This window comes from Diplodia seriata (assembly GCF_021436955.1).
Source record: "Diplodia seriata strain FDS-637 chromosome Unknown scaffold_2, whole genome shotgun sequence".
NCBI classification, from domain to species: domain Eukaryota; kingdom Fungi; phylum Ascomycota; class Dothideomycetes; order Botryosphaeriales; family Botryosphaeriaceae; genus Diplodia; species Diplodia seriata.
The window spans coordinates 3795467-3814675 of NW_027117309.1; the positions used below are offsets into that span (position 1 = coordinate 3795467).

The window sequence follows — 19209 nt, forward strand, 5'->3', positions numbered from 1 at the left end:
TAAAAAAACTTATAAAGAATAGCTTAAATAGAAAATAAAAAATACGTTAATTTTAAAATTAATTTTCTCTTAAACGGTAGAAGATTCTAGAAAAATTTTTACATACTATTAAAATATAGTATATAAAGTACTTAAATTAAAAGTTTTACGTTTTTCTATAAAGAAACGAAGTCGATATAATTTTTTAAAAAAACCGGGTATTTTAGTAAAAAGTATTTATCTAAATACCCTACTTTATATTTTATTTATTTAAATACCCGGTTTTTCGTAAATTACGAACTTTACTTTATACAAGGTCTATTATTTATCTAGATAACTAGGTGGGTATTTAGGTAAGGGTATAAGTATTTCAGAAATTATTTTTAAAAAACTAGGTATTTCGGTAATTTGCCGACGGAAATACTTACTCTGAAATGGTAAGGTTGGAATTATTTAATTTTGATTTCGCACTCACTTACATCGAGCATGACTGCTCGGCTTCTTTACATACACGATTTCTGCCGTCTTCTGATCTTTCATTTGCAGAGGTCAAACCAAGTGCAGAACCATCATCCATGAGCGGAGAAGGCGAACATAAAAAGATCACAGGGTGCCGAACTTGCCGCGTTCGCAGAGGCAATGGATGGTGGTGCTTGCTTGGCTCGATAGCGCAATGCTTCGGCGGCTTTGCGCAATCCCCACCAAGAGACAGCCGACGCTCAGGCTGTCGTGATTAGCTATCTTATCGTGCGGCCCCACTGCCATTAAGGTAAATAAATCGCTTGCCCGGCCCTGTTCGGTCTTGCACAAGCAGCATGGCACCCGTGAGAAGAGTCGCCGTAGTGGGCGCTGGCCCGTCTGGAGCGATTGCGGTTGATGCACTCGCCCGAGAAAAGGCATTCGACCTGATCAGAGTTTTTGAGCGTCGCGAAGGGCCTGGAGGATGCTGGTGAGTTTTCCACTTTGCGTGTGGGCAGGGCAGCGGATCGATTGAAAACCGCAACAGGGTCGCCGACAAAGCGCCTCCACCAAATCTTCAGGGCTTCGGAGCTCTTGCAAAACGCAGCGCCGATCCTCCACTCGATATACCACCCACGCTTCCAGCACGAACGCCGAAATCCCCGCGCCAACGCTTTTCCGAGTCCTCTGTCTACCCTTACCTCGAGACCAATGTAGCGGCGCTACCCATGTCCTTCTCCCAAGAGCCAATCCCCGAGGTTCGCTCAGAATGGTCTGTTGCTGCGCATGGGGCAGACACTCCTTTCAGGCATTGGACCGTGATGCAAAAGTATATTAGTGATCTTATCCAGAAGAATGGCTATCAGGACTATGTGGCATATAGCACTGCTGTTGAAAAAGTCGAAAAGGTGGGAGGCAGGTGGAAGGTCATCCTCAGGAAAGCAGGAGCAGAGAGTGACTATTGGTGGGCGGAGTATTTTGACGCAGTTGTGGTTGCGAGCGGGCACTACAACGTGCCTTACATCCCTAACATTGAAGGTCTCGAGGACTTTGAGCTGCAGCGGCCTGGCAGTGTTCTGCATTCCAAGATGTACCGCGGACGTGAAGCATTTCGCGGAAAGGTTTGTTGATCTCACCCAAGTGCGGACAGGTGCTGACAACTTCCAGCGAGTTGTCGTGGTAGGTGCTTCCGTGTCTGCCGCTGATATTGCGGTTGATCTCGTGGGCGCAGCGCAGTCACCAGTCCATGCGGTAGTCAAGGGCCACAACGCCAACATCTACTTTGGCGATGTTGCATTCAAGCATCCAGGGATCAAGGAGCAACCATCCATCTCACAGATCCGCACCTCGGGAGGGTCTCGGACGGTATACTTTGAAGACGGTGGCCAGGTTGAAGATGTTGATCACATCATCTTCGGCACCGGATACTCGTGGTCGCTGCCGTTCCTCCCGGACGTGGAGATCCGCAACAACCGCATACCTGGGCTGTATCAGCATGTCGTATATCAAAAAGATCCGACGCTGCTGTTCGTTGGCGCTGTAGGTGTGCTCTCCCGGGTTGGCAGTGGTGCGCTAACAGCTCCCAGGTAGGAGCAGGATTGACATTTAAGATTTTCGAATGGCAGGCCGTGTTGGCAGCCAGGATCCTGGCTGGACGCGCGACACTACCGCCCCTTGAAGAACAAGAGAAATGGGAGACTGATCGCATCGCGGCGAGGGGAGATGGCGCGAGATTTACGCTAGTGTTCCCAGAGTTCGAAGACTACTTCGAGACAGTGCGTGCTCTTGCGGGCCCAGACGTCGAAGGCAGGGGTAGACGGTTGCCAAAGTTCGACAAGGCGTGGGTTGAAGCCTTCATGGCGGGACACGAGAGACGAAAAGCTCTGTGGAGGCGGTGGAACGCGGAGGCCAGACGTGCCAGCGGATCGCAGCGGGCCAAGTTGTAGAGAGTGAAGGGCGGCGGGAATCAGGTTGCCGCTGGCCCGTGCGCGGGGGCTAGAGCGAAAGCGTGCAGCCGGCACCAGTTGCAGCCTACCGGATCGGAGCAACCTCTCCCGCGGCCCACAGTCTCGCTGTCTCAGCTCGAGTCAATTCTGCCTCTTCAACACGTCTGCATGAAACCTAGGGCATTGGTGCTCGTCGGCACCCTGACTCCGGATTCGTGTCGATCCTGGAAAGCCCATGGTGGCCTCAACCTCAACCCCACCCCGCTGCAGCAACACGGCCGTTAGGAATCACCAATGAATACAATCTACTTTCTGTTGTGTGCCGCCCATCATGTGGCTCCCACCTCAATCGCGTGTGTTGATGTGCGCAGATCTCGAGGTGATGAGCTGGCTGATCGTCAATCGCTGTGAGGATTTACCGCTCGCCATGCAGGTACAGCAAGAGCTCTCTGTCCATCGCGGAGTTCCCCGGAGTTTCTGACCGGTCATGAAACCCTCTGTACCCGCGCCTTCGTACCGACGAAAGTGCTGCGCTGGCCTGCTGCTGGAATTCGGCATGGCGCTCCACATATAAAAAGTGGTACGTGAGCCTCTCACCGCCCCTAGGACCTATCCCTCAAGCAACTCGGCTCTCTGTCTCGATCAACACCGCCATGGCCGTCTCCGATGCTGAAAATGCTCGCCCCGACGACGTTGCCATCATTGGCCTTGCTTTCCGTGGCCCCGGTGATGCTTCGAGCCCCGAGAGGCTTTGGGACATGCTAGTCCACAGCCGCTCCGCCTTCTCCAGCGTGCCTAGGAGCAAGTGGTCCCACGAGGGCCATTACCACCCTTCCCCGGCAAGAGGAGGAAGCACATCTGTCCACGGCGGCCACTTCCTCGACACCACCCAAGATGGAACCCGGTTTGATGCGGCTTTCTTCGACATGCGCAGGCCCGAGGTGCTTTCTATGGACCTGCAACAACGCATCGCCTTGGAAAGCGTTTATGAGGCCGTCGAGAATGCTGGACTTACTCTGGAGAAGGTGAGGGGCTCGAAAACGAGTGTTTTCGCAGCCGCCACCAATGATGATACTCGTGCCATTCTTGGCATGGACCCCGACTTTGCTTTGGAACACAAGCACACGGGAACTTCTAAATCCATCATCGCCAACAGAGTCAGCTGGTTCTATGACTTCAGGGGGTGCAGCATGACCCTTGATACGGCATGCAGCAGCAGTTTGGTGGCCTTGCACACTGCTTGTGGCGATTTGCGCCAGGGCCAGTCTACAATGGTTTGTACTCCACTGGCATGTCTCTTCTACGACCATACTGACGGTGTAGTCAATCGTTTGTGGCGTCAATGTCATTGAAAATCCAGAGTCGATGTACGGCATGGATCGAGAGTGAGTTCCTCCTTGACGTTCAACTGCCTTTATCGGCTGACCCCCTGACTATTTAGTGGCCTCCTCTCTTCCGATGGAACGTGCTTTCCATTTGATTCTCGTGCAAACGGATCTTCTCGTGGTGAAGGTGTTGGTGCAATCATTCTGAAGCCCCTCCTGGCAGCCGTCCGCGATGGCGACACCATTCGCGCTGTTATTCGCGGGACAGGTAATGAATGCGGAACGTTTTGCAATGAGTCGAAACTGATCGCATGACAGGCGCAAACCAAGTCGGCCGTGGCGAAGGACAACTGACCTTGCCCAGCCAGAAAGCTCAAGAGGAATTGATTCGACAAGTATACGATTCCGCCAAATTGGATCCCAACACAACCGCTTTTGTGGAGGCCCACGGTGTTGGCAGCCCTACTGCTGATGTAGAAGAAGCGAGAGCGATTGCTGGCGTTTGGAAGGACCGACCGGAACCGCTCTATGTTGGAGCCGCAAAAGCTAACCACGGCCATCTTGAAGGTGCTTCCGGGGTTGCCTCAATAATAAAGGTCGTTCTGGCTCTGGAGAGGGGTATCATCCCCCCGAATATCAACTTTGAAAAGGCGCACCCCGACATCGACACTGAAGCGTGGAAAATCAAGTTCCCTCTGACAGCAACATCCTGGCCTTTGGAATGTGTCAGAAGGGCTTCTGTGAATTCCTTTGGATTTGGCGGTACTAACGCGCATGTGGTGCTTGACGATGCGTACAGCTATCTTCGAGAGCGTCAGCTACGTGGAATCCACCGGACAGAAATCTCCGAGAGCCGCAGGACGTCGACAAGTGGAGACTTGGAAGATCGGCCCAAGTATAGGATCTTCACCTGGTCGGCCAAAGATCAAGATGGCATCAACAGATGCCTTTCAGCCTACTCGCACCATTTGGCATCTCTGTCAGTCGACAGGCCGCATGCATACCTTAGCGACCTGGCTCACACCCTCGCCGAGAGACGTTGTCGCTTCCCATGGAGCTTCGCTGTTGCTGCCGAGTCTGTCGAGGAATTGACCGAGGCAATTTCAAACCAATCGGGGGTGGCTCGTCCAATGGAAATCCCCAGTATCGGGTTCCTGTTTACCGGGCAGGGGGCACAGTGGTACGCAATGGGAAGGGAACTTCTCGCATATCCTGTGTTCAAGGAGACAGTCGAACTGGCAAGTGACTTCATCGCCTCGTTACGCTGCCCATGGAGTGTGTTTGATGAATTGTTGAAGAGCGAGGAGGAGAGCAGGATCGATGAACCGTACATTGCGCAAACGTTGTGCACTGTAATTCAGATTGCTCTGGTGGACCTTTTGTCATCGTGGGGCATCACACCTGCCTACGTTCTTGGTCACTCCACGGGGGAACCCGCGGCTGCCTACTGCGCAGGTGCTTTGGACCAACGGAGTGCGTGGAGGATTTCATACTACCGTGGAATGATTGCGTCAAGACCGGCATCTACAAAGGGAAGCATGCTCGCAGCGCTATGGGCCTCTGCAAGCGATGCGAACAGCAGCAGATACCGTTCCTTGGTCGGTGACCTTTCGGTGGGGACTCCGGCCGGGGGCAAGGATGTTCAGATTTTCTCGTCCATTACCGGCCAGAAAATCGACGCTGCGGAAATGAGCCGACCGGACTACTGGATCGAAGCCCTGCAGGCGACGTCAAAGTTCGATGACGCTTTGCAGAGTTTGTGTTCGACCTTGGTGAACGAGCATTCGGCATCATCGAGGCTCATAGAGATTGTGGGTCACACTGCTAATTTGCTTCTCACGAAAACTGACTGAGTTGATAGGGGCCTACCTCGACGTTCTCAAACTCCCTTGAGGATGCTGCAGCCGATGAACCCGCATTTGACAGAATTGGATACCAGACCGCCCTGCTGAAGAATAAGCATGCTACAGCCACTCTGCTATCTACAGTTGCCACGTTGTTTGTAGACGGCCATCCGGTAGATCTCCACAGAATCAATCACGGCGACGAAGATCCCGAGCTCTTGGTAAATCTTCCTCCTTACGCCTTCGATCGCAGCCAAGAGTCATGGTGCGAGAGCCGAAGGAGTCAAGTTTGGCGCTTCCGCAAATGGCCTCGCCACGACATTTTAGGATCCCCGGTGCCGGACTGGAACGAGAACGAACCGCAATGGAGAAATTGCATCCGCCTGTCGGAGCTTCCTTGGCTTAAGGATTATAAAATCGCCGGCCATGTGGTCTTTCCAGGCGTGTCGTTCTTGAACATGGCCATCGAAGGCATTACACAACTAGCCTCAGGGAAAGGGGACATCACAGGCTTTGATTTGCGGAACGTGGTCATCTCCCACGCTCTCCTGTTGGAAGAGGATCATGAGACAGAAGTGATGCTCTCTATGCGAAAATCTTCCTTAGGAGTCGATTCTGCCTGGGATTTCTCCGTTTTCGGCTACAAACGAAACACTTGGCTTGAGTGTTGTCGAGGCTCGGTCGCAGTCGAGTTCGCATTCACAACCGGCCCTGTCGACGCAGGACGCGAAGTGACCGAGCACAAGAAACACTTTAGAGAAATCCTCGAGCAGTGCGAGGTCGCATGTCAAAGCAAGAGAGATCTCCGCCGCCAATATGCCGAGCTCGAGCGAGTTGGGCTTGAGTTTGGACCTCTGTTCCAGAACCTCACAGAGGTCGAGTGCGGGGATAATGACGGTCCCACTGGTCAGGCTATCGCCACTCTCCGTATCCCAGATGTTGCTAGTTGTATGCCATGCAACTACCTTCAGCCTCATGTCATCCAATCCGCGACCCTGGACAGTCTGACCCATATGATTCCATTTGCTTTGCAGGGTGCAGCTGGCGCAGAAAACCTGAGAGAACCATCCGTTCCGATAGCTCTCAAAAGCCTCTGGATCTCTGCCCGTACCGAAACCGAGCCTGGCCACGTCTTCACCTGCCAATCTTCAGCGAGGCCCTCTTCGCACAACAAGTTCAGTGCCGAGATAACGATGTGGGATGAGACAAGCCGGGATGCCAGGGTCATCATCAGAGGCCTCGAAATAGGCCCTTTGCAGGAACTCGCGCTGAGAGAGGCTGGGCAGCGGCAACTCTGCTTCAAAGTGAACTGGAAACCAGACATCGATTTGTTGGGAGAAGAGGTGCAGAACTGCTTCAGGGAATCCTTGAAGTCTTTAGAGGAGGACGACTCTACAAATCTGAAGCGGGTCCAGGACCTCCAGCTGGCTGCCGCTATCTACATTCTGGAAGCGGTCGAGCATTTCGATGACGAGAGCAACGAGCCTAAGGAACTAGCTCCCCATAAGCAAAAATACTTGGACTGGCTTCGTATGCAGGCACGAAACTACGAAAAAGAACGCATAGGCCACCAGCTGGAGGAGTGGGATGACATCCGAAAGGACGCAACGCGGAGAGATGCATTCCTCAGGAACCTGGAGGACTCTGGTCCGGAAGGTAAACTGACGGTGCGAATGGGCAGCCACATCATCCCGACTCTAAAGGCCGAGCAAGACGCGCTCCATCTTGTGTTCATGGATTCCCTTTTGGAGGAATACTACAGTCACATGGTCGGGACGGACAAGGTCCATGCGTTGCTCAGCGCTTATTTGGACCTGTACAGCCATAAAAACCGGGACTTGCGGGTTTGTGAAGTAGGAGCAGGCACGGGGGGAGCGACTGCTTCCCTACTCGAGGCGTTTTGTCCAAATGGGTTGCGAGGCAAGCGTTCGACCCGTCTCCGCAAGTATACCTTCACCGACATCTCATCCGGATCATTTGAGAAAGCCCAGGTGAAGTTCACCAAATGGCGGGAGGTGCTGGAGTTCAAGGCCTTGGACATTGAAAAGGATCTCACTGGTCAGGGCTTCGAGGAAGTTGAGGGGACATATGACGTCGTCATTGCGGCCAATGTTCTCCACGCGACGGCGGACTTGTCACTGGCCATGGAGAACGTCTACCGTCTTTTGAAGCCGGGAGGCAAGCTCATCATCCAAGAGTTCACCCAGCCAGATTTTCTTCCGGGACCGCTTTCCTTCGGCCTCCTCCCCAATTGGTGGCGGAGTACGGAGCCGAGTCGTCAATGGGGACCGTTGCTGACCGAGAAAGGATGGGTTGCAGCACTGAGAGAACACGGGTTTGAAAAGTCTGTCCTTCGCCTGCCAGATACGTTGAATCCCGATCTTCATGTTCAAAGCATAATCGTGGCCACGACACAGGAGGAAGAGAAGCCGCAGGCAGACATCGACATCAAGAGGACTTTCGTTGTGACTTCAGGCAGACCGGTTCTGCGAGAGCAGCTGGTTGCGGACAACTTGGCTGCACAGCTCATGACCATGTACGCTGGTAAGCTTGACCTCAAGGTTCGATCGTTGACGTCGCTGGAGGAGCATAGCCTCAAAGATTCCTGCTGTATTGTGACTGTCGAGCTGGGGAATGCTCTTCTCGCAGGAGACATCGGATCAGAGGAGTGGACGGCCATGCAGAAGCTTCTGACAACAGCAAACGGAGTGATTTGGACGACCATGGATCCCTTCGAAAACCCGAAGGTCGGCTTGTCCACTGGTCTACTGCGTACGCTCCGCTGGGAGAGAGAGCGAGATGGATGCGACCTCACCACAGTGGCGTTTGAAGACTCGGAGAAGAATGAGAGCGAGATGGCTCGCCACATCAGGAGAATCTACAGGCGGCACTTTGTCGAGGGCCGTGACAAGAATGCCGAGTATTTGGTTCGCGGGAATCTGGTCCGCACCAACCGCTTGGTCGAGGCGGCGTATGCGAACGACTTCATCAGCGCCAGCTGTGCCAAGCCCGTCCCCCAACCCCAAACCTTCGGTGCGGACAAGTCAAGAGCCCTCAAGCTCAGTATGTTTTTTTTCCCCTCCGCAGAATCCCATTTTATTTGCCGTATAAGTGCTGACTGAATGAACAGGCATTGCTACGCCGGGCCAATTCGACTCTTTGCGCTTCGTTGATGATCCAGAGCTCGCAAACCCTCTCCCTGAGAACTATATCGAGGTGGAGATCAAGGCTGCCGGTCTCAATTACAGGGATGTCCTTGCAGCCAAGGGAGAGATCCCGGCGAATGTGTTGGGCACCGAAGGTGCAGGATTCGTCACACGCGTCGGCCCCCACGTAACCGACATTGAGCTCGGTGATCGAGTAATCGTCCTCTCAGCCGAATGCGGCACCTTCCAGACGTACGCCAGGACACCAAGAGATGCCGCAATCAAGATCCCCGAGGGCATGGACTTCACCGTTGCAGCCGGTCTCCCTGTTGCTTTCTCGTTGGCATACTACTCCCTTGTGGAAGTGGGGCGTTTGAAAAAGAGAGAGACTTGCCTCATCCATGCTGCAGCTGGCGGTGTTGGCCAAGCTGCAATTCAAATCGCAAAGTCTCAAGGGGCCGAGATATTTGCGACGGTCTCTTCAGAAGAAAAGCGAGATTTGCTTATCGAGGTGTATGGGATTCCCAAGGATCAGATTCTTTCTTCCCGAGACCTGTCCTTCGCCAAGGGCATCAAGCGGCTCACCCAAGACCGTGGGGTCGATGTTGTTCTCAACTGTCTCTCCGGAGAGGCGCTTCGGAGGTCCTGGGATTGCATTGCACCATTCGGCCGCTTCGTTGAGATTGGAAACCGTGATGTCTTTGCCAACGCCAACCTGAGCATGGAGCCGTTCCGCCGATCAGCCACCTTCACGGCAGTCGATCTGCACTCACTTCTCAAGCTGGATCTCAAGACGACCGCTCGTGTGCTGAACCATGTCATGGAGCTCTGGCAACAAGAAGAGATCAAAGCGGCAACGCCGACTACTGTGTACAACTACTCGCAGATCGAAGAGGCCTTCAGTCTTCTTCAACAAGGAGGCCACATTGGAAAGGTGGTCCTCACAGCAAATGAGGATGATGTGGTCAACGTGGTGCCAAAACCGCGAGCGTCGATCAAGCTCAGGGAAGACGCCTCGTACGTTTTGAGTGGTGGCTTCGGTGGCTTATGCAGAAGCGTCGCCAAGTCGATGGCACTTCAAGGTGCACAGAACCTCATTTTCTTGTCAAGATCCGGGGCCTCGAGCGATGCTGCACAGGAGCTGATCGATGATCTCAAGAGGATGGGGATCCGCTGTGAAGTCTTCGAGTGTGATGTGAGTGACGATGGCGTACTGTTGGCTGCGTTACGGTCCTGCGAGGAGTCTGGAATGCCCAAGATTGCCGGCGTCATTCAGGGAGCCACACAGCTCAAGGTAAGTTCCTCTTTCAATGTTTGCGAGACCGAAAACGTGCTAACCAACTGCTATAGGACTCCGCGTTCGACTCAATGTCTCTCGAAGACTACCAGGCTGCGCTGGCGCCGAAGGTCCGCGGATCATGGAATTTGCACGAATACCTCCCGAAGGATCTCGACTTTTTCATCATGCTTTCCAGCAGCAACGCTGTTGTAGGCGCCAAACATCAAGCCAACCATGCTTCTGCCAATTCATATCAGGATGCTCTGGCTCATTACCGCCGTGCTCGCGGCCTCCCTGCCACTACACTTGACCTAGGAAACGTGTTCTCCGTAGGCTCGACTGCCACGAATCGCGAGACTCTCAATCCTAGTCCGTTGTTATTTTTCGAAGACGACGATAGCGGCATTCAGGAGCAGCAATTCCTCGCTCTCATCGAGTACCACGTTGACAGGCAGCGCGCTACTGCACCTACTGTGGAGCCACAGATAGCTGTGGGCTTGCCTTGTGCGGCAGACTTCCGGGGCAGAAGCGTGCCCGAACCGGCTTTCTTGAAAACGCCACTGTTCATGCATTTACGCTCAGGAGCCGCGATAGGTATCGCTACGGCAAATGCGGATAATGGTAGTGACCGTTTGTCGGTCAAGACGACCTCAACAAGAGCGACGAGGAGACGGAGAACAACGGTATCGAGGAGAAATGTAGCTGCTGAGGGAGAGGAGGATGACAAGATGTCAATCCGAAGCGCATCTACTTGGAAGAGTTCATCTACATGGAGGAGCTCCTGGGGAAGGCGAAGGCCTGCGTCGAAAAGGACTGTGTCAGGGGGTCTACAATGAGGTTGACGGGATATGTGGATGTCGGGATGCCACTTCCGTTGGTCATGTAAGCTGTTCGACTTATGGATATACTTCAGTAGTTTCGTCATCATTTGCAACCTGCCAATTACCTAAACGACACCTACCGTCAACTATGGTTCTTTGCTTATTCACGTAGTGGTGATGTCCTGGCCGCTAGCCTGACAGGTATTTCCGCAGCTGAGAGGCTTATTAGGTTGTGTGCTTCGTGATGATTCCATACCTCGATTGTGGGGGGCATACCGGAGGCAGAAAACTACACCCCCCTCTCGCAGCCGATGGCTAGCGTAGACCTGTTTTTTTTGCTCATGTCATGGGTAGTTGAAGCCATCGTCCGGACGTGTATGTAGAATTTTTAATTCGACATTCTCGTCCGGACGATAGCTTCAACTAACTACGTATTGTTTTTTTCTCTCTCTAAGAACGAGCTAAGGTATAGTTACGCCATGTTCTGCTATTCTTCGCGTTAGCCATCGGCTGCGAGACGGGGCTGTAAGTGCTGCGCTTCATGCCGGGCGATCGAAACGGGCATTGCACGGTCCACCTGGCCGATCTCAGATGTTGGACCGTGGTCCGCCACTTCACTGCAGAGACCGTTTCTGATGAGATCACGGCTAGAGGTTGATTGGACCTCTGTCTTTGATTCGTAGCTGAGGGAAAGTTCTAACTGCATCAACGGACTTTGTTTGTGAAAGAGAGTGTAGGAGCGCCCGATGACAGAATCCGTATCTGCAGGATAAAAACTCTTCAAGGTGAGGCTCACGAAGCTCCCGAGAACCTCTCAAATCTCGATCCCACAAGGGCATGCGGGGACATGTATCAAAGACTGCTATGGAAAGGTCCATATATGTCCAATTTGAAAAGGTCCGTCGGTCGGATTGCTTTTAGAAGTTGCCAGTGGATCTTGAAACATACATCTTCACCGGTGAGGGCTCCAGGCTTTGGTACAGCACCTTAGTCCTGATACTTGATGTATGCTTGTCTTATAGGCTGTAGCATGGTGCAAATGGGAAAACTCTGTTGCTGCTTCAACGTCCAAGCTGTATGGCTTTGAGCAGCTTCAGGACTTCGAATAGGCTTCGAACGCGTCGATGGCAGGCGGAGAGACCGCTTGCCTATGGATGAGCACAGTGATGGCGAGGATGTCGTGTTCTGACACCATGTTGGCTGCAAGCTTCGCCAGGAACGGTCTTCGCTGACGACTTCCACCGGGCACATTGCGAGCTGAGGGTCAGCCCACCGCGCTGCTCCGAAAATGGCTCGGAAGAGCGCTCCCTGGCACAGGCGAGTTCCTCACGGCGAAAACCACGCGGGACAAAAGATGACTCCACGCATTGCACCCACACCGACCCCCATCCCGCCTCTCCGCTCGAACCCCCCGCGCCTGCAGAGCCAAATTCAACGACTTCCGTTGCCCGTCGAGTGGATGGTCGCCATTGCCACACGTGAGAGCGAGACATTCTGCACGCAGCCAGTCGCGTCGGCCACGTGTGGTGCAAGCCGGAGTTCCCATTACCTAATGGGCACGCAAGCTCAACAGCGGATTGGGCGTCGCGGGCGCCGGCCCCTGTGCAACGGCGGCTCTTACGGGAGGGGAAAAAATTCCCTTACGTGCACCTTGCTGTATGCAGCGCAAAAATGCGCCAGTTGACATGCAAATGGCGCCGCGGGCAGCGGCGCGGTGCGGTGCGGAAGATCGCGATCGTCAGGTACCGGTGTCACGCTGGCTCTGGACCGTCTTGTCCGCGCTTGTCGGACACCAGCGGTGCAGGTGGATGCCGCTGCAACCTGCGCAGCGGCGAAGATGGGTCCTGCGGAGCGCTAGACGGGTGGACTGTGTGGACGCTGTGGAGGGGACCACGGGCTAGACTGCTCGTGAAGGCCGACGACAACCGCACTGGGGTTGAGGCGTTGCGAGAGGGTCAGGAGGCTCCTGGCGGCGGGCGCTTGGTGGCAGCACATCGTGAAACTGGGACACGCGGTGACCTCGACGCCGTGGCCTGGAATCCACGTTGACGTGTCGCGGCATTTGTTGACAGTCCCCATTGATGATCTCATCACGAACGAGGCCCAGTGCCTCAATGCCTCAGGGCGGCCGAGGGGGCCACTGCTGCGAGAGGGGCACGAAATGAAGGCGTGAGAGAGGGGTGTCGCAATGAAAGGGCCATATTGCCCAGGCGTGTGGTTGATCCGGGTGTTGCTATTCTCAGCCCTAGGGCATTGACGCGACATTGCTCACGGCTTGCGTGGGAATTGCAATAGCAGCGCCAGGAGTTCGCTGCCAGCAGCCCCTCACCGGTATTTGCGACCGTGACTGCGCGTGCAGGCCAGGAACGGCTCCAATTGGAGCGGCTGCAGGGCGGCCGGGGCGTCATGAGGGAATCATGAATGTGTCAGCTCACACTCCGTCGCAGGTCGCGTCGGGTGAGCGCCTGGAGCACAGGCTGGGTGCTCCACAGATCACAAGGCCAGATCCAACTTGAGCCGCAGTGAACCGCATCCAGCAACCGCTTTGGCAGATCGCCTCCGCCGCCGGCTCTGCGCGCTGGGCGGAGCGACATCGGGCGTCGCGAGGCTGCCAGGCAGCACCGGTGAGGGCGCTGCCAGGGCGCTGGCTGCAGGAAGGGCGGCGATCGAGGGAGAAAACGCGCGATCAATCGGCGAGCGCGCCCTGTGCCGGTGGGGACGGATCTGATGCGAGGTGTGCGCGACCTTGGCCGCGGCGCACCACCGCGAGGAGTTTTTTCTAGAAGCGCCGGCTGTCTAGCCCAGTCAGTGCGTTCGTTAGTCAGAGAAATGCACGGTGCCTGGCCCCCCGAACCTCGCTGCCCGTCGCGGCTGAAAAAAACGACATTGACGCGCCATTTCTCGTGCTGCGCACACGAGCTGCTCGCGGGCGCAGTGCAGGGCCACAGGGCGGCGTGCAGGGCGCCTCCGCGGAGAAAAGGGGACTGCCGACTGCGGGGAAGGGCAGGCTGCGCGTGGCTGTCGCGGGGCACAACACCACGAATGGCGGGAGGGCGGCGGTGGATGGTGCGATGTGCCGGCGGGAGTCATCGCTGGCGGGCACTGTGGCCGGGGGCGTCGCGGGAAGCAGCGCGGGAAGCGCACAGGGCTGCGAGAATAGGAGCAAATTAGCGCCGGCATTCGGCCCTGTGGCCCTGCGCGCAGGGGCAGCACGTTTGCTCGGCCTATCGTCATCATGGCGCTGGTCATGAGAATTCTTCTGCCAAAGCTCAACGCTTAGCATTTTTTCGTGGCACGCGGTGCTGCAGTACATAAGCCCCGCGGAGCCGCACCCCACGGCGAGCCGAGATATATCACGCCCATCCAGAGGACTATGTTTTTTCCCGCCCTACGCCTGCGCCTGCTGATCCAACACAAGACGCTATCCTGAACGTCTACCCCAGATCGTCCGCAACCGCCTTCCGCATCCGGGCGAACCATACAATCCCACTCGAACCACCGCCCGCCACTGAGCATCCCCGCCACACCACCATGCCTGGCCTGTTGCATTTTCCCCTCCCGCGGAGGACCGACTCGTCGTCCCCGCCGCCCTACGAGCTCGATCACCACGAGCCCAAGATCCTGTCCAAGGTCATCAAGCGCGCCACCTCGCCCAGCCGCCCCAACATGGACGCCTTCAAGCGCCACAGCCTTGGCGTCCGCCACAAGTCCTACGAGAGGAAGAGCGCCACCAAGCTGGAGACCGCAAAGCCCGCTAAGATGGACCTCGTGGTCGAGTCGCCCCCGATTGTCCTGTACAACACGCCCCAAAACTCGACCGGCGCCATCTTCTCCGGTCAGCTTCGCCTCGACGTCATCGAGCCCGAGATCACCATCGAGAAGTTCGAGATGAAGCTGCTGGCCACCACCACCACCAAGGAGCCCGTCGTTAAGCAATGCGCCGACTGCACCTCGCAAACCACGGAATTGAAGCAGTGGACCTTCAACCAAGGCCAGTTGCTCCTGAACAAGGGCGAGCACCAGTTCCCCTTCAGCTACCTGGTCCCCGGCCACCTCCCCGCCTCGACCAACAACCCCCTTGTCGTTCTCGACTACCGCCTCGCCGCCGAGGCCACCACCACCACTGGCGAGGTCATCACCTTCGGCCGCAGCATCGACATCAAGCGTGCCATTTTGCCTGCAAATGACAAGCACTCTGTTCGCATTTTCCCCCCCACCAACCTGACTGCTTCCGTCACCCTACCCAACGTCGTCCACCCCATTGGAGACTTCAACGTGGAGATGCGTATGTCTGGCTTGGTGGAAGAGAAGAGGGACAAGTCTACTACTCGCTGGAAGCTCCGCAAGCTCAACTGGCGCATCGAGGAACATACCAAGTTTGTCTCACCTGCTTGCCCCAAGCACATCTCCAAGGTCGGGGGTGAAGGCAAGGGCATCATCCACGAAGACACCCGCGTCATTGGTTCCGATGACGTCAAGCATGGCTGGAAGACCGACATTCAGAACGATTCCATCGAAGTCGAGTTTCATGCCATGGTCAACCCGCTTTTGAAGCCCGCTTGCGATGTCCAGGCCGAAAACGGTCTGGAGGTCAAGCACAACCTTGTTGTCGAAATGGTCGTTGCCGAGGAGTGGGCTCCTGACAACAAGCCTACTCAGGTCACTCCTACCGGTGCCGCGCGTGTTCTGAGAACCCAATTCAACCTGGTCCTTACCGAGAGAGCTGGACTGGGAATCTCGTGGGATGAAGAGCAGCCCCCTTTATACGACGATATCGAAGCTCCTCCTCCGCTCCTTGATTGGTTGAACCTTCCTGCTAGCCCGCCAGTGTATAACGAGGAATTGGCTACTCGGGACTTGGAGGAGATCGAGCGTCTTTCGCTAAACCATTCTTAAAACCCTACCTCGCCTATTGTTCAACACTTCCAAGACGCGGTCACGAATTTTCTTTGTCATTTTTCTTTACAATGGTAGGACTCAGGGTGGATGCGGAGGATATACCCATGCATGCCACGAATTGGCAGCACAGTCTTGATTGGTTGATTTCATTGGAGTTATGTGGACCAAAAAAAGCATTGTTTGGGTGGCTCGAACAGAGCCTCTAGAATTTCAACAAGAGGACAGGGATTGGCGTCTTAAATCATGGACAGCATCATACCAATACCCAGAGAGGGGCTTCAGGAGAAGCATGCGAATTTTTTGCAATACGTAATTTAATTTCAACTCTATATACTTCACCCCTTAAGTACGCTATTTGCATGGATGGTTAATTCCATGTAGACGAAGATTTGGAGTTGCACAAAAGCATCAGGATCCCGACTTCAACTGCACCAGAAAGTGTCTCATGACTGGTTGACAATGATTTCACGTTGTGCGATTCTACAGTATGATAGTATGCTTGTCCCCCAAAAAACCATACTGGAGCTCAACTGGAATGTTCCCGTATCGCCTGTTCCAAAAAAGCCACCTTGATCAACTTCACCAAGCTCAGTGGCACCTAACAAGTGCGCGCAGTCGTACAGCAAATAGTTCTGGAAAGCGAGGTAAGTCCTCAGCTGCACTCCCGCACCGCACACGACGTAGCGCACTAGACGAAGCGTATCAACGGTACTGCAACTATTTAACATGGCTAGCTGAAGCCTATTTCCGGAAGTATTTGCATGCAACCGGACATTTGCTCCAACTACTCATGTAATGGGAAAATAGAGCCACTCGCAGGACGTGAAAAAACATGGCTACTGCAATGCGATGTAGTGGCCTGGTCAGAATCTGAAGCGAAGCACACCGGTAGCTGGTGGTATTCCGCGTCTTCACTAGGTACCTTAATACCGAGGCCACTGTCGCCGCAGGTAGCGCAACTTGGGTGGTATTGCTCGGCCGTGACTCGGAACCGGTATACGATGTAGCATTGGAAAGGACCAAGCGGTTCGCCACGTGAACCTAAGCGAACGGGAAGGGTCAGGGTTGGCTGTTGAATCTTAGCAGAGATTTTAGGTGTGGCGAACGGTTGATGAGGTGAGGTTGACGCCGGAGGAGATCCCGCCGTCACGCCGTCGCCCGCAGATCCCATGACGTTAGCGTGTTTGACGGGCAATGTGTCAAGTCTTGGCGTGTTTGCACCCAAGAAGTTCCTGTTCGCTCGCGCTCCGCTTCAGCAGCTCCACGCAGTTGCCCTCCATCCCCAGTCAACCCCGCCAAAATGCTGTGCGCAAGTAGGATGCACCCAAATTGCACTCCAATCGCATCTGCTGACCTCCTTGCAGTTTCCGGCGAAGCGCCGCAGGTCCCCGTCGCGTCCAAGAAGAGTGGTTCGTAGATTTCGAAGCTCTGTCGACGCGCGCCGAAGCTCACGCACCCGCAGGAAACGTCTTCGAGAAACGTCTGATCGAGGCATACGTCGCCGAGCATGGCACCGATCCCGTCAACGGCGAGGAGCTCACTGCAGACGACCTTGTCGAGCTCAAAACACAGCGCGTCGTCCGCCCGCGTCCGCCAACACTTACTTCCATTCCCTCCCTCCTTGCTACCTTTCAAAACGAATGGGATGCCGTCGCCCTCGAAACATACCAGCTTAAGCAACAACTTGCGCAAACTCGACAGGAGCTTAGCACTGCCCTCTACCAACACGATGCTGCCGTTAGGGTCATCGCACGGCTGACGCGAGAGAGGGACGAGTCTCGCAACGCTCTCTCCCGCATCAGCGTGAGCGCTGGTGGCGCCCCCGCCGGAGATGCCATGCAGGTGGATAGCGCCGGACTCCCTGATGCGGTCGTGGCGAAGATCGATGAGACCCACCAACAGTACGTTATCCGCGAAACCTCATCGCGCTGGTGTAGCAAGCTAACTCTTCTAGACTATCCGCCACGCGGAGAAAGCGCCCTGTTCCTGACGGCTGGGCTACGCCAGAGACCATCCAATCGTTCGACACCACGCACGAGACAGAGCCCCTATATCCCGGCGGCAAGACGCTCGCTCTCGACAAGAGCGGCGATCTCGCCCTTACTGGAGGAAAGGACGGCGTTGCTGGCGTGTTCTCTCTTTCACAAAAGCAGGTGGTCAATGCGCTGAAGGCTGGCGGCAGCGTCACGGCTGGTGCCTGGTACAACGACAAGCCAGTTGTTGCAACATCGACCGGGGCAATCAAGGTGTTTGAGGCGGGCGCGGAGGTTGCTCAGTTTGGCTCCCATGCAGGAGCGGCGACATCCCTTTCGATCCATCCTTGTGGCGACATCCTCGCGTCGACCGGTGTGGATAAGAGCTACATCCTCTACGACTTGGGCAGCAACAAGCAGCTCACGCAGGTCTTTACGGATACCGGTATGTGCCCTGCGTTCTCGGCCACGTTTGTGTCGATTTTCACTGACCGCTTCCCCAGAGCTTCTTTGTGGTGCATTCCACCCCGATGGTCACTTGTTTGCTGGAGGTGGTCGGGATGGGCAAATCAAGGTATTCGATGTTAAGAACGGGGAGACTATGGCAACGTTCGATGTAGGCGGCCCTCTCCAGACAATTGCTTTCTCCGAGAACGGCACCTGGCTCGCGGCCGCGGTGCAAGGCCAGACGACGGTCCAGATCTGGGATCTGCGGAAGGCGGCAAGCATCAAGACGCTCGACATCGGCAGCACAGTGCAGAGCGTGCAGTGGGACTACACGGGCCAGTTCCTTGCTGCGGCAGGATCGGGCAGCGTTGCGGTGCAGCACTACGCAAAGTCGACCAAGAGTTGGTCGGAGCCGTTCAGGAAAGCAATCCCCGGAGCGGCGGTGCAATGGGGAGCCTCGGCGCAGTCGGTTGTGGCGCTGACGGCGGAGGGAGGACTGGCGGTGCTGGGCTCAGCTTGAAAGAAAGCGGTTCAGCCGGTGCGGGGGAACTAGGGTAGGCGCCATGCGTAAATTGTTTGGGCTCGCCATGCGCGCAGGAAAGCGAGCAGAGAAAGGAATGACATCAGGAAGGTTTTTGGCGATTCATGTACCAGCACTTTCGGCGGCGCCATGAGCAGGCCAAGGGTCCATTGAAGGTGCAACCGCGAGTGACTGGCCTCTTGCACCCGTGGCGCGGGCAGCAGTCGGTGAATGCAGTGGAATCCACGGGGCCCCCCTTGCTGGAGTAGTTGTATACTTTGCGCATTGCAGGCAGGAAGGGCGCCGCTTCCCGACAGGTGGACATCAGCGGCACCCGACAGGTGAGACTCCCGCTGCTCGCAGCGCCCACAGAAAATTGCAAACCGGCCCTGGCTGCTGCACCGAGCCAGCAAGCACCAAGAGCGCCATCGCAAAGCATCGTGCACGGTGTTGCAGGCGCGAGTCGAGCCGCCGAGTCCGCTGGACTGCCGTTCAAATCACAACACCTCATTAATCCGCCACCAAGCACCGCCGGCCGCATTGGCGCTGCTGGAGCCGCCTGCTCACGACC

General features: G+C 55.4%; 4 protein-coding genes across 4 annotated transcripts; all 4 read left to right on the forward strand.

The window, feature by feature from the left end:
- Nucleotides 1-1166: 1166 nt before the first annotated feature.
- SLS55_002502 (uncharacterized protein) lies at nucleotides 1167-2384 on the forward strand (the record flags this gene model as incomplete). Its single annotated transcript, XM_066773984.1, has 3 exons — nucleotides 1167-1559; nucleotides 1606-2005; nucleotides 2119-2384. 3 exons carry the CDS (start codon nucleotides 1167-1169, stop codon nucleotides 2382-2384), a joined length of 1059 nt encoding a protein of 352 aa, XP_066636551.1.
- A 653-nt stretch (nucleotides 2385-3037) lies between these two features.
- SLS55_002503 (putative PKS/NRPS-like protein biosynthetic cluster) lies at nucleotides 3038-10864 on the forward strand (the record flags this gene model as incomplete). The annotated part of the gene is made up of 8 exons (XM_066773985.1): nucleotides 3038-3658; nucleotides 3708-3769; nucleotides 4074-5464; nucleotides 6229-8616; nucleotides 8684-9993; nucleotides 10050-10482; nucleotides 10623-10676; nucleotides 10707-10864. 8 exons carry the CDS (start codon nucleotides 3038-3040, stop codon nucleotides 10862-10864), a joined length of 6417 nt encoding a protein of 2138 aa, XP_066636552.1.
- A 3466-nt stretch (nucleotides 10865-14330) lies between these two features.
- LDB19_2 (Endocytosis regulator) lies at nucleotides 14331-15695 on the forward strand (the record flags this gene model as incomplete). Its single annotated transcript, XM_066773986.1, has 1 exon — nucleotides 14331-15695. One exon carries the CDS (start codon nucleotides 14331-14333, stop codon nucleotides 15693-15695), a length of 1365 nt encoding a protein of 454 aa, XP_066636553.1.
- A 1303-nt stretch (nucleotides 15696-16998) lies between these two features.
- On the forward strand, nucleotides 16999-18638 carry SLS55_002505 (uncharacterized protein; the record flags this gene model as incomplete). Its single annotated transcript, XM_066773987.1, has 4 exons — nucleotides 16999-17003; nucleotides 17063-17599; nucleotides 17653-18116; nucleotides 18175-18638. 4 exons carry the CDS (start codon nucleotides 16999-17001, stop codon nucleotides 18636-18638), a joined length of 1470 nt encoding a protein of 489 aa, XP_066636554.1.
- Between the last annotated feature and the right edge of the window lie 571 nt (nucleotides 18639-19209).